General features: G+C 39.1%; 1 protein-coding gene across 12 annotated transcripts in view; it reads left to right on the plus strand.

The window, feature by feature from the left end:
* The window catches only part of tjp1a (tight junction protein 1a), a 116,131-nt gene that overhangs the window by 90,261 nt on the left and 13,871 nt on the right, over positions 1–11,999 (plus strand). For 7 of the 12 annotated variants that reach the window (XM_019867288.1, XM_019867287.1, XM_019867292.1 and 4 more), the window contains 11 exons: positions 1,042–1,178; positions 1,806–1,911; positions 3,179–3,329; positions 5,984–6,092; positions 6,206–6,425; positions 6,797–6,981; positions 7,826–7,921; positions 8,704–8,730; positions 10,603–10,685; positions 10,884–11,094; positions 11,503–11,603. In XM_019867288.1, the coding sequence (XP_019722847.1) occupies positions 1,042–1,178; positions 1,806–1,911; positions 3,179–3,329; positions 5,984–6,092; positions 6,206–6,425; positions 6,797–6,981; positions 7,826–7,921; positions 8,704–8,730; positions 10,603–10,685; positions 10,884–11,094; positions 11,503–11,603 (1,426 nt within the window). The remainder of the gene's footprint in view (positions 1–1,041; positions 1,179–1,805; positions 1,912–3,178; positions 3,330–5,983; positions 6,093–6,205; positions 6,426–6,796; positions 6,982–7,825; positions 7,922–8,703; positions 8,731–10,602; positions 10,686–10,883; positions 11,095–11,502; positions 11,604–11,999) is intronic. The other 5 variants (XM_019867289.1, XM_019867290.1, XM_019867299.1 and 2 more) reach the window with 1 other exon arrangement.

Raw genomic sequence — 11,999 nt, forward strand, 5'->3', positions numbered from 1 at the left:
GTCAATGGGCTGCAGATACACAACAAGATCACACACACACACACACACACATATATATGTATGTATGTGTGTGTATGTGTGTATATATATATATATATATATATATATATAGTGTGTGTGTGTGTGTGTTTTACTGTATCAGTGTGACCGTAACAGAAGTGGTTTATTTGGAGCTTGTGTTTTTTTCAAAATCTTTTACAAAAGGCTCTTAGTACAGTTCAAGTGGTGTGTTCCAACAGGCAGTCATGTGATGAGATTGGAATTCAACTATTGTTTTAAGTAGCACAGCCCATTCTCTCTCGGCCTCATGCCTCACTCTTCCCAACCCCCTTCAGTGCTGCACACCTCTCCTTTCAAACGCACGCACGCACAAAGTGACAAATACAGTACAACTGTTATTTTTTTCACGATTAATACAAAATTGTATAAATTGTCTTCTTTAAGTGGTGGTGGCTTCTTTTCTGTAGCTTAGTATACAGGTAATAGATTTTCAATGTATTTTTTTTGTCTGAGAATACATCAAGGAAAATTGTGATAAGTTGGTGAAAATGTTAATATTGAGGAACTTTGTACAGTGGACTCATTGTACAAAGTTGATTCATTCCTTGCCAGCCATTCAGACACTTAAAAAAAATCAAACCACTTCTAAAACAATTAAACAAATATAAATAAGCACCTGGGATTGAATGCATGGAGTCTGAAAAGTCATAAATGTGTCTTTGTCCCTGCGAGTTTGCTGTTTTTTTTTTTTTTTGATCAAGTCCCACATTATTTTACTTGGTCATATGTGTAGTTCTCGTGACTAATTTATGGGGAATGTACCTTTTGAAATAATATGATGTTGTCATTTATATTCAGTATTCAAAATATAAAATGTTGATTATGCTTTTGCAATTGAATCATATGTTGTTGACAGTTCTGAATGTCATATATTCAAACTACATTCAACCGTTTATACAATAAGACAAGAAACTTCCAATTGTCATTCTGGTGTTGAGAATTTTTTTTTTTTTTTGTAATCTTGACTTTTGTTTCTTTTAGCCATCGAAGTCGAGATGATGAGCGATCTAAACCAGGGGTTATGTCCACGCCAGTCAAAAGCTCTGATGATGGTGTCTTATCTCAGGGTAGTGACCAAAGCAGCTCCAGAGATGACAAACAGTTACCTCCGCTGCCTGGTATATATCTTTTCCTTTCTATCATAAAGCCTTTGTTGTCATGCGGGGGGTGGGGGGGGGGGGCATGAAGCATGTCATCGAATGATAAAAGGGACTTAAACCGAAGCGGCAATTATTTTTATAAAACTGATGCTCTAGAGAGTAAACACTAAGATCTAGGTCGTTGATAACTCTTGCTACTATTGTTCCAGTGGTATGAAGCATTTTATAATTATGATAATGATGATGATAATAATTGTTGTTGTTTCTACTCTTATTAGTTTTACAAATAACAACTTCTGGGGTTATCTTGAGATTAAAGTCATGCTGTTCGGATTTAGTGTGGTATCCTTAACACCTTTATTTAGAATTTTAGGAAGTGTTTTACAGGTAACAACAGCCTACTGCACTTCGACAAACAAAGTTAGTTTCGAACCTGTTAATAAAGGCTAAAAGATACTTTTTAGGATGAACGTACCAATAAAGGCTAAAAGATACTTTTTAGCATGAACGTACCAACTAAGTGTCCAGAGTAAAGAGAATAATCCATTGTTTGACCCTTGCACCACAGGAGGTCAGTTTTTTAGTATGGCAGCTTTTCTGCCCCCTGGGTCATAATCTAACTTGCTGTTGATTGTATTTTTTCAGAACCAAAGCCTGTGTATGCACAGCCTGGCCAGCCTGATGTGGATCTGCCAGTCAGCCCTTCTGATGCACCTGTGCCCAGCGCCGCTCATGATGACAGTATCCTCAGGTAGGTAATCCTCTCTGCTCTCACAAAGCTCAATCGAGCTTGGGCTAAAGGACTGTCTTGCCTGTTGACAGTTAATCAGCAAGCTTCCTCTGAGGTTATAAATAAATAAAAGAGAATAAATAAGAAAACCTTTATTTGTCTCACAATGGAGAAATTCCCAATTTACAGCAGCAAAATTATGAACATGTTGGCTTGATACCAGTGGAAAAGTATTGTATCTTAGGGTTGTGTCAACGATTATGCAGTAATTCTGCAGGACCACTAAGGGAAAGTATTGTATCTTGGGGTTGTGTCAACGATTATGCAGTAATTCTGCAGGACCACTAAATAAAGCAACAGCTAATTTTCAGTAGAACGATAAACTATTTCAATATTACTTTGTCAAATTATTTCACTTAGCATTTTCAGGGGTTTCTTTCAAGGATGGGCTGATAGTAGATTCTCACAGTATGAAAACAATAGTCCAAAATATCGTGTAAATATCTAAAATGTGCTTTTTTTAATATATTTTAGAAAATAAAAGTAACATTTTTTCCATTGAATCCATTCAATTGTATTTTTAAACAAAATATAGAATATTTGCTATATTAAGAAGCGTACCATATTAAGTTCAAAGAAAGAAATATTAACGTTCTTCTGTTTTAAACGTTCTCAGTAATTCAGTGTCCCTGGTGAGCTGTTTTCAGAACAGTCTTGTAGGCAACTCATGTTGTCTTTAAGGGATTAACTAGTACCCGGTAGCACCATGTTTGTTTGTTTTTGGTTTTGTGTTTTTTGGGGGGGAACAACGCACATTCATCGACATGGTAAAAAGACATCTGTGTATGCTGGTGTTCGCGCAATTTCTCTCTCTCTCGTTTCCCTCAATCCCTGCTGTGTGTGTGTTAATGTTTACCCCTCCCCTCTCTGCCCAGCCAAGAAGGAGAAAAAAAATGGTTGGCCTCTCATCAATTAACTTCAGAGGGGGCTCGTTCAGTGATCTCTTCATGCAGCCAATAATATTGCAGCTAGATGTTGGCTGCTTATTAGGAGTCCCCTGAAAAGGCAAAAGAAAAGCTCATTACCGTTGTCGGACAGTTTTAGCGGTTATTGAAACCCTGAATTTTTAAAGTCACGTACACGAGAAATTGGTCCATGTCTAATGAATGGGTACTGACAGTTTTGTCCACCTGTGTATGTTGAGTGGAAAATGTAACCATTTGTGTCCATTTGTGTCCGTTTTCAAATGCAAAATTTTTGCCATCTGACCACCAATTTTCTGTTGTAGGCCAAGTATGAAGTTGGTTAAATTCAAAAAGGGAGAGAGTGTCGGACTTCGACTAGCTGGAGGAAACGATGTTGGAATTTTTGTAGCGGGAGTTTTGGAGGAAAGTCCTGCAGCCAAGGAGGGACTGGAAGAAGGGGACCAGATTCTCAGGGTATGAAGCACCTGAACTATTTCTTTACCTGCACACGTGATTTTCTCTTGGGACAAAAATTATTAGTTGAATTTGCTGTTTTAACCTGGTTTCAGGAAGGAGGGAGGCAGTGAATTCATTTGAATATGGTAAATGATGTGCAAGTCTTACATTGGGATCAAAACATTTAGAATAGAAATCCGAAATAGTAGAAACTGATTGGTTGTCAAGGCTAATCTGTCTTTTTAACATAATTCACTCTGGCCTTTACTGAGCTCCAAGCTAGAAGTGTTCTGAGAGAAAAAAAATCCTCCAGCCACTTGTCTCTGAGCTAAGGAGGACTGTCTCACATGCACCCCTGTTTTGTTTTCATGAAGCTATTAAGTTGTACCATTGCCTATCGTCCACATTTAAGGTCTCTGGAAAGTTTCATGAATTAAATTCCTTTTCAAAATCTTGTAGTGGGAGGAACAGCTGGCGGTTAGCATCGGGTAGCAGCCTACACAAACTTTAATGAATCCACTGGACTACATCACCACAATAGTACTGGGAAAACAGTACAATGTACTTTATCTGTCAGTCTGTGAGTCATTGCCAAGCTGTGCCTCGTGTTACGGCTCCTCTTGTGTCCAATGTGAACAAACAATAGGAGCCGTTCTTGCTCTCTGACCTCTTGAACAGTTCTTCTATTTCACTGAGTGCCAGTTGACTGGATGACGCTATTGATTTCAGCTTCGAATCCACTGTTTGTCCAACCCGCAATATGTACACTTTGTTCCAAATGATTATGCATGCAGGATTTTCCTCTGCTGCTGAATAGCATAAAATAATTCAATGACTTTTTGAAAGGAATGAAAACACCAGCTATTTCTCTAGGAAACATTAGCAGTCATGATACTATTACAACATTCTCTGAGATTTGTTCCAATAAAGGCGTAAGAGGGAACATTTCGGTCCGGCAAATGGATCATATTCAGAGCATGGTCACTCTTGAGCAGAAATTAAGTGTGAAGCTGCTGGTTTCTCTCTTGCTAAGGTTTGCCGCCGTCCATAAAATTGTATTTTAGACAAGGTTACCACGTTTCATAAATGAAAACAAGGGACACCAACCACAGCATCTCAAGGTCATGGCCCTACAGGCGGCGGCCCCTTCGGATGGAGCAACCATATCAGCGTTACTTCTTTATTTGCGTCACTGTTTTCTGTGTTTTGATCATCATGGGAACACCTACAAAACTTTTTGCGTCCTATTGTCCTTTTGGCAGGTGTGAAGTAGGCATGGAGCTTCAGCACAATATTTTCCACATTGTCAAGTCCGCCTCGCTGTGTTTTGCACTATGTGCACTTCTCCTTGGGGGAGATCTTTCTGCTCCTTTAAATGAAGACCAGAGTTGTGAATTCCAAAATTCACATGCGCCTTGTCTGAACTAAATGCTGTGATTTAATCAAATAACAATAGAAATTTGTCCAGAGACTGCTCCATGTAAGCGAGCATCTCAGCAGCAAACGCCTCCTCATTCTCCATATAATCAAGTGCTTTGTTTTTGACCCCAGATTTGGGACTGAAGTATTGAACTGCAAGGGGAAACATCATCCTGTTGCCTTTATTTGATGCATACAATATCTTTAATCATGGCCTCTGCCCTTATTGTGCCTATCGTAAATATTTTCAAGATTTTTTAAAACTTTGGATGAATTGTATCTGCACAGTCAGCACTGTTGCAGTTGAGGTTGTGTTTGACTGTGGGTAACAGTTTAACTGAAATAAAATCGAAGCCTGCCTCTCTAATGATCTTTAATTAAATGACAGATTATTATTGAAGATCATGTAATTGTTTATGAACCCTTTCATTAGATTGCGTATACATTGTCCTTTGTTCCCGCCACCATCTGTCCAGATCAATTTCTGTGTTTGCACGCACTCTTCCCATTGTGCTGCACACCCACGTGAAGACTTCCAGTACATTGTTCTCCATCTCCAAATTGTTGCTTTTTGTTCCTGGTGTTCTTGTGGAGATAAAGATATCAAGTCGTCCTGTTTCTGGGAAGGATAACGGTGTCGTTCTGGAGTTCAGTGATTCAGCCCAAGTTCTTCTGCTTCCCCCGCAGCCCTTCAAGCAGAGTCAATAAACAGCACTTATTGTGTTTGGGAGGGCAGCAGCACATGAGGGGGAGGCAGCTTTGTTGTAACGGATGATTTGATAGTTTCTGATGACAAACAGGTTTTGAATTTGGTGCTATATCGTGCTACTCATACAAAAAGGGCCAAACACACACACATACTCTCTCACTCACACACACACACACACACACAATGTGTGTGTGTGTATATGTATGTATGTATATATGTATATATAATATGTATGTGCCGGCGGCTCGTGTGTGTGTGTGTGTGTGTGTGTGTGTGTGTAATAGTAATGATCATTTAAAAAAAGTTTAATAGGTTCTGTAGATTTTTCTTCATCTACTATGCAGCAAAAAACAACACAAATGAGCAAACAAAAAACATTGCATGTCTACTAAAGAATTTGCGGGGCGAAAAATGATTCAAATTATTTTTCAATCATCAATGTAATGTCTTATTTTGAACACAAAAAGAAAATGAAATATTTCAGATATTCGGGATGATTACGGCATTAAGATTATAAAACACTAGGTCTTTTTTATACCTGCAGGTGAACAATGTGGACTTTGCCAATATAATTAGGGAAGAGGCGGTGCTGTTTCTGCTTGATCTCCCGAGGGGGGAGGAAGTTACAATTCTCGCTCAGAAGAAAAAAGATGGTGAGTTCTTAGTACTTGAAACTCATCAGCCATCTGTTTCAGCATACAAAAATAACTTTACAACGTCACTCTCACTTTTTCTTTTGTTTTTATTTTATTTTTTTACATTATAGTGTATCGGAGAATAGTGGAGTCAGACGTGGGCGACTCCTTCTATATTCGCACACATTTTGAATATGAAAAAGAGTCACCATATGGCTTGAGCTTTAACAAGGGCGAGGTGTTCCGTGTGGTAGACACCCTCTACAATGGCAAGTTAGGCTCCTGGCTTGCTATTCGCATTGGCAAGAACCATCAGGAGGTGGAGAGGGGCATCATACCCAATAAGAACAGGTAATTAATTCTCAGGTCACACGTTTGGAAAATACATTCTCCAAAGTCTTTGCACTTATTTTGCTCATATGAATGTAAAGTAGGTCATCTGCAGATATTGACATGGACCTTATTAACTTAGTGAAGCGTGAACAAAAGACATGTTTTGATTTGTTGGATATGTCTGCTGTTACCAACCAACAAATTAAATATTGTTACAACAGTGAAAAATATTCAGTACAGCAATTTTATTTTGTACTGTTGCTGCAATATTTTTCATGATAGTTTTTCAGATATAGAATTAATTTAATTAGCTTGTAACTCGAGAATGAAGTCTAGCTTAGTTTTGCTTTTCAAAGCATGACAACAGATCCTACTGTTCTTGGCTTCAGGGCTGAGCAGCTGTCCAGTGTGCAGTACACCCTGCCCAAAACACCAGGGGGTGATAGAGCGGATTTCTGGCGATTTCGTGGCTTGCGAAGCTCAAAGAGGAATTTGCGGAAGAGCAGAGAGGACCTGTCAGCACAGCCAGTTCAGACTAAGTTCCCCGCATATGAGAGGGTGGTGCTTAGAGAAGGTAAGCAGAGGTCAAGGAAGGCATTTTGCAAATTGAGAATATAAAGATTTACATTTACTGGTGTTCGAAATACTGATGTTTCAACCACAATATATCACATACTTTTTATTTTAGTCTCTACATATTTTTTTTATTCATACCTAAATGCGCCTTGATTTCCGGACTACAAAAGGCACCTGATAACAAGCTAAATCTAGACATAAAAGTGCATTTGTACACACATTGCTTTGTATGAACAGCCCCAGGTCTCTACTTATTTAGATAATCCCGTGAGGGGATGTCACTCCATGGCCAAACAAACAAGACTGGGCTCGCACTGTAGACAAGGCTCTATTTATGGCACTCATTTCTGATGCTCATGAAACTCAGCTCAAGATGCTTATTCTGGCTCTTCTATTTACTATATGCTCTATATTCGCTCCTACACAGCCTCGTAACGCTACTACACGCACACAACACAAGTATTTGTCACTAACAGCCTGTGTGTGCCCTCCAACTGCATATGGCTGATGAATATTCAGTATGAGGAAGGACATTTTAATTGGTCCACTGAGAAATGTTTGGTAATTTCATTGGTCAGGTTTGACGAGACTAGGGGAAAATCGATTGACATCATTAAGCTTCTCAGTAAAAATTCATAAATAAACCATGTCACATTAAAAGCTGCAGTGTTCAAAAGGTAGTGGCTTTTTATTGCAGAAAATACCGGATTGCAACCTGATGGGTTTGGGGTTCTTCGTATGGGTCGGTGGCATAGATATCCATGTTTACAAATTGTCAGATGGTCTGAGGCACCTCTGCCCAGAACTGTAACGAATATTGACCTGTTCTTGTTTTCAATCAGCTGGGTTCTTGAGGCCTGTGGTCATCTTTGGACCAATAGCAGACGTTGCAAGAGAAAAGCTGGCCAGAGAGGAGCCCGACATCTTTGAGTTAGCAAGTAAGTGCTCAACACCCATTCTCCTTTTGCTCCCCTTAAAGTATGCAGTGTCATATATATATATATATATATATATTATTAAAGCTCTGCTAAATTGTATTTTGTGAACCAGCCTGCATGGAACAGATGTTGAAATCAGTGTTGGGTCATTGCACCTGTTTACAGCTCTCTTCCATTGTCCAGGTTCCAACTGAATGCTGCAGTTCTTTAAATACCACTGCAATCAGTCCATTAATTAAGCTTAAATATTTGTAAAAGATGTTAAGTTTGTCATTCAGAAAAATGTTAATGAAGTTTTTAAACTTAATGTTTGAATTACTGATAAATGGCTTTTTGATTTTAGAGAGCAGGGCAGGAGAAAGTGTCACTCTAAAACATTACACATACTGGACTTTTTTTTTCTCCTCTTTCAACAAGAACAATAATTATTTTATACATTTCTATTCGTATTGTCTGGTTGCCAATTCATATTCTGGACAGATTTTTTTAGGTTATGTTTGAACCCTGTAGTCCTTGTCAGGTCATGTTTCTGTGGCATTTTCTGTTCATTGTTTTTTTCATGTTAAACTGTCATTCTTCAACACTTAGAAAGCAAAAAGTAAGCATCCTTACCCCTTTTGACTTAAAAGGTTTTTATAACGTGTCATCAAAATTAGTGTACTATGAATTCCAACTGAGCAAAGAACCATACTTAATTCAGACCAACATAAGAAATGATTCCATTTCTTGATTTGTGTCTTTAGAATTCTAGTGATCTTTGTGTAACTGTATTTTCTTTTCAGAAACACAGCAACAACAAGGAGGAGAAAGTATGTCATTAAGTGCATCAACTTGCATTTGTTTTATTTGATTTAAAGAATGGCCGATAATTAATCAGCGAGCATTTGGTAAAGCGATTGCTTGCTAAAGATATTTAAGAAAATACCACTTCATTTAAGAACTTGGTCAAACAAACATTAGGCCTGTAAATGACCGCCAGAGGCAGTGCTGAAAGCATTGAATGTTTCCAGCAAATGGTCACAGGAAACATTCAGTGCTTTAAGCACCTCCCATTGGGGTCAGCAGGGATGAAATAGAACAGTAATTGCTCGACTATCGGAGATGTACCACTAACGAAAAGTAATATACTAACTTATAGCCCATATTACTTGTACTTGGAAAGAGTGTGTGAGGGATTATAAAGTCTCTTTAAACGGTCGTTTGGGCCTGAGTTTCCATGTTTAAGAATGACCAAACATACAAGTACCATATTCGACTAATATGCATCCGTTTCCACCCTTTCTTCTAAGGTTTTAGCTACCATGTGGCACGGTCTAAAATAAGCAATATAGAAAAAGGATGGAAGGATTTACCTTTCAAATATTGTTACTCAAGTTGTGTAAGAATAATTTCCCAATTGCGCAAATATTTTTCATCGAAATAGAGTGGCATTGTCATGTGAAAGTCAAATCGGTTTTACAACCACATAGTTGCATTGCAAATTCTCTAGTAAGTGATAACATTTGAGTCAGTTGGTTAAAAACATTTAGATTCGATTAACTTTTTTTGTAAGCACAACCTTGGTACTAAAAGCAAACCAATTATGTGAGAGCACTTCAACATACATTTTAAAAAAATAAAACTTTTTACACATCCTTGTACCCTGCTACTATCAGTATATTGGTGCAGCTATTATCCCACATTAATCGATGGCGAGTGTTTGGATCTTTGAAGTCCCACAATACAAACTGAAATAAGAAGCATCTACTTGAGTGTGTGCTATTTTGGAGCTAAGAAAGAGGCATCTTTTCTAAAGCACCATTATGTATGCACCACTCTAGGTGCATACATAAGCTAAGTCGTAGCAATCAGTCTTGGCACGATTCCCCCCCCCCCCCCCCAAATTCAATCGGTCCTATGCCTGTACAGTGACTTAGACTTTCTGCAACTTTAGCATTTCTTTTAAAGTGAAGCTTTAGAAACGCCTGTCATTCCCAAGTGACCGTCATTCACATTGCTGCATATGGTTGAATGTCTGACGTGTTGCCTGGCAATACTTCTCTTTTGTTTAACTGACTGTGTAGTAATAGTTTAGTCAAAGGCTCTACTGGAGCTCAATACTGGAGTTTATAACAAAAAAAAAAATCTGCAAGTTTTAGGTACTGTGTTTTAAGTGTTGTATGAGTCACAATCCTGAGCGTCCTCATGAGAATACTACCCTTTTAGTAGGTTGTCTTTCCAGGCAGAACATCATTTCTTCTATTTATGTGAATCATAAACTCCCCGACACACCCTTGCTTAAATCCCTGCCGTTTACGGTTACTGTAATGCCAAATGACCCTCCTGCTTCTTTATTTCATGTCAGTGTTTTTCACAAAACACACTTCTGGCATCTTCATTCACCTTATATGCATTTGCACGTACACAGTCACCACAAACCACTTGTCATTTCTATTAATCTATTCAAAATACCTAATGGCTATTGCATGAATTGGCTGCCATCTTTATTTTGTCTTGACGTCTGTTTTCATAAACACTTGTCCTCTCCTGTACAGAGATTATTGTTCTGTATTTTACAGTTCTTTTTATGGGAGTCGACAACCGCATGCCACAAGGATGACTAATTTGGGCACTGCCTGTCTCGACTGTTTATCTTTTGTTTTTGATGTGATGCAGTTACAGTGTCTATTTGCCTTCCACAGAAAGTGAACCAAGGGATGCTGGAACTGACCAGAAGAGCTCTGGCATCATTCGCCTGCACACCATCAAACAGATTATTGACCGGGTGAGAGAGTCCCCTGAACTAAAAGCAGTCCAAAATATGGTTTATCAAGATTGCTTTATCATGAGCGTCTCACTGCTGCCCTCTGGTGGACTACATTAATTTGTTCTGATTGGGTGTGCATGATACTTGCTTTGAATGTCAACAGTATGTAAGAAGGTATGATTCTTTTACTTACTTAATGGATTTATTTATTTTCAGGACAAACATGCAGTGCTGGACATCACACCAAATGCAGTGGACCGTTTGAACTATGCGCAGTGGTATCCAATAGTGGTGTTTCTCAACCCTGACACAAAGCAAGGCGTCAAGAACATGAGGACCAGACTCTGTCCAGAGTCTAGGAAGAGTGCCAGGAAGCTCTACGAGCGAGCGCTAAAATTGAGGAAGAACAATCACCATCTTTTCACCAGTGAGTCCCCCGGGGGAGGTATTAACGTGTTCTTCCAAAGGAGGGAAAATTCTAACATTTTACAAGGGTAAAGACACCATTCATGGGCTGCAGAGTTGGCCTCACAACACTCAGTCTAACTGCTATTGTTCAGTGGTGACGTCATGCAGCAGCATGCTGCCATTTCATCCAGATTTAGACTTCCTTTTACATTTGCTTTTCCTGCCAAGGCCTGTGCTGTGGCCATGCTTTTGAAGCATCTGTTGGTGATAAAAAATGATTGTAGTTCTGGATGAAATTCCACTTCACCTAATCCTCCTTGACAAACACACATTGTGCTAAACTCGGCTGCAGATGATGTTGGTTATTTGCCTTAACAAATTGAAGTCTTTTTTTTTTCTGTGCCTCTGCTACTCTTTGTGTGTTCAGCAACTATTAACTTGAACAACATGAACGATGGATGGTTTGGAGCACTCAAAGAAATAATCCAACAGCAGCAAAATCAGCTGGTGTGGGTTTCAGAGGGCAAGGTAAAGCACACAAAAGCCACGTTTTCAACAAGCAATACAGTTCAGACCTTTGTTGTCGCAAGTTGACCGTGTATTGAAGGCAAAAGTCTTGTAAGAATGGAGAGAAGAGTCAAAATTGTTCGCATTTTCTATGTTCATATAATTTTGTTTTACACCAAGTGTGCCAGTCATCTTTTGTTGAATGAATTTGCAAGCTCAACTGTATCATGCTGCTTCGATAGCAGTGGTGTCAAAACATACGGCCCGCGGGCCGGATCCGGCCCGCAAAGGAGTTTAATCCGGCCCGCGAGATGATTATGTAAAGCAGGGGTGCCAAACATACGGCCTGCGGGCTGGAACCGGCCCGCAAGGAGGCTCAATCAGGCCCGCAGGATAATTTAAAAGTGAAAAAAAAAA

The sequence above is a fragment of the Hippocampus comes genome, unplaced genomic scaffold (genome assembly GCF_001891065.2).
Source record: "Hippocampus comes isolate QL1 unplaced genomic scaffold, H_comes_QL1_v1.1 scaffold2, whole genome shotgun sequence".
Classification (NCBI taxonomy): Eukaryota; Metazoa; Chordata; class Actinopteri; order Syngnathiformes; family Syngnathidae; genus Hippocampus; species Hippocampus comes.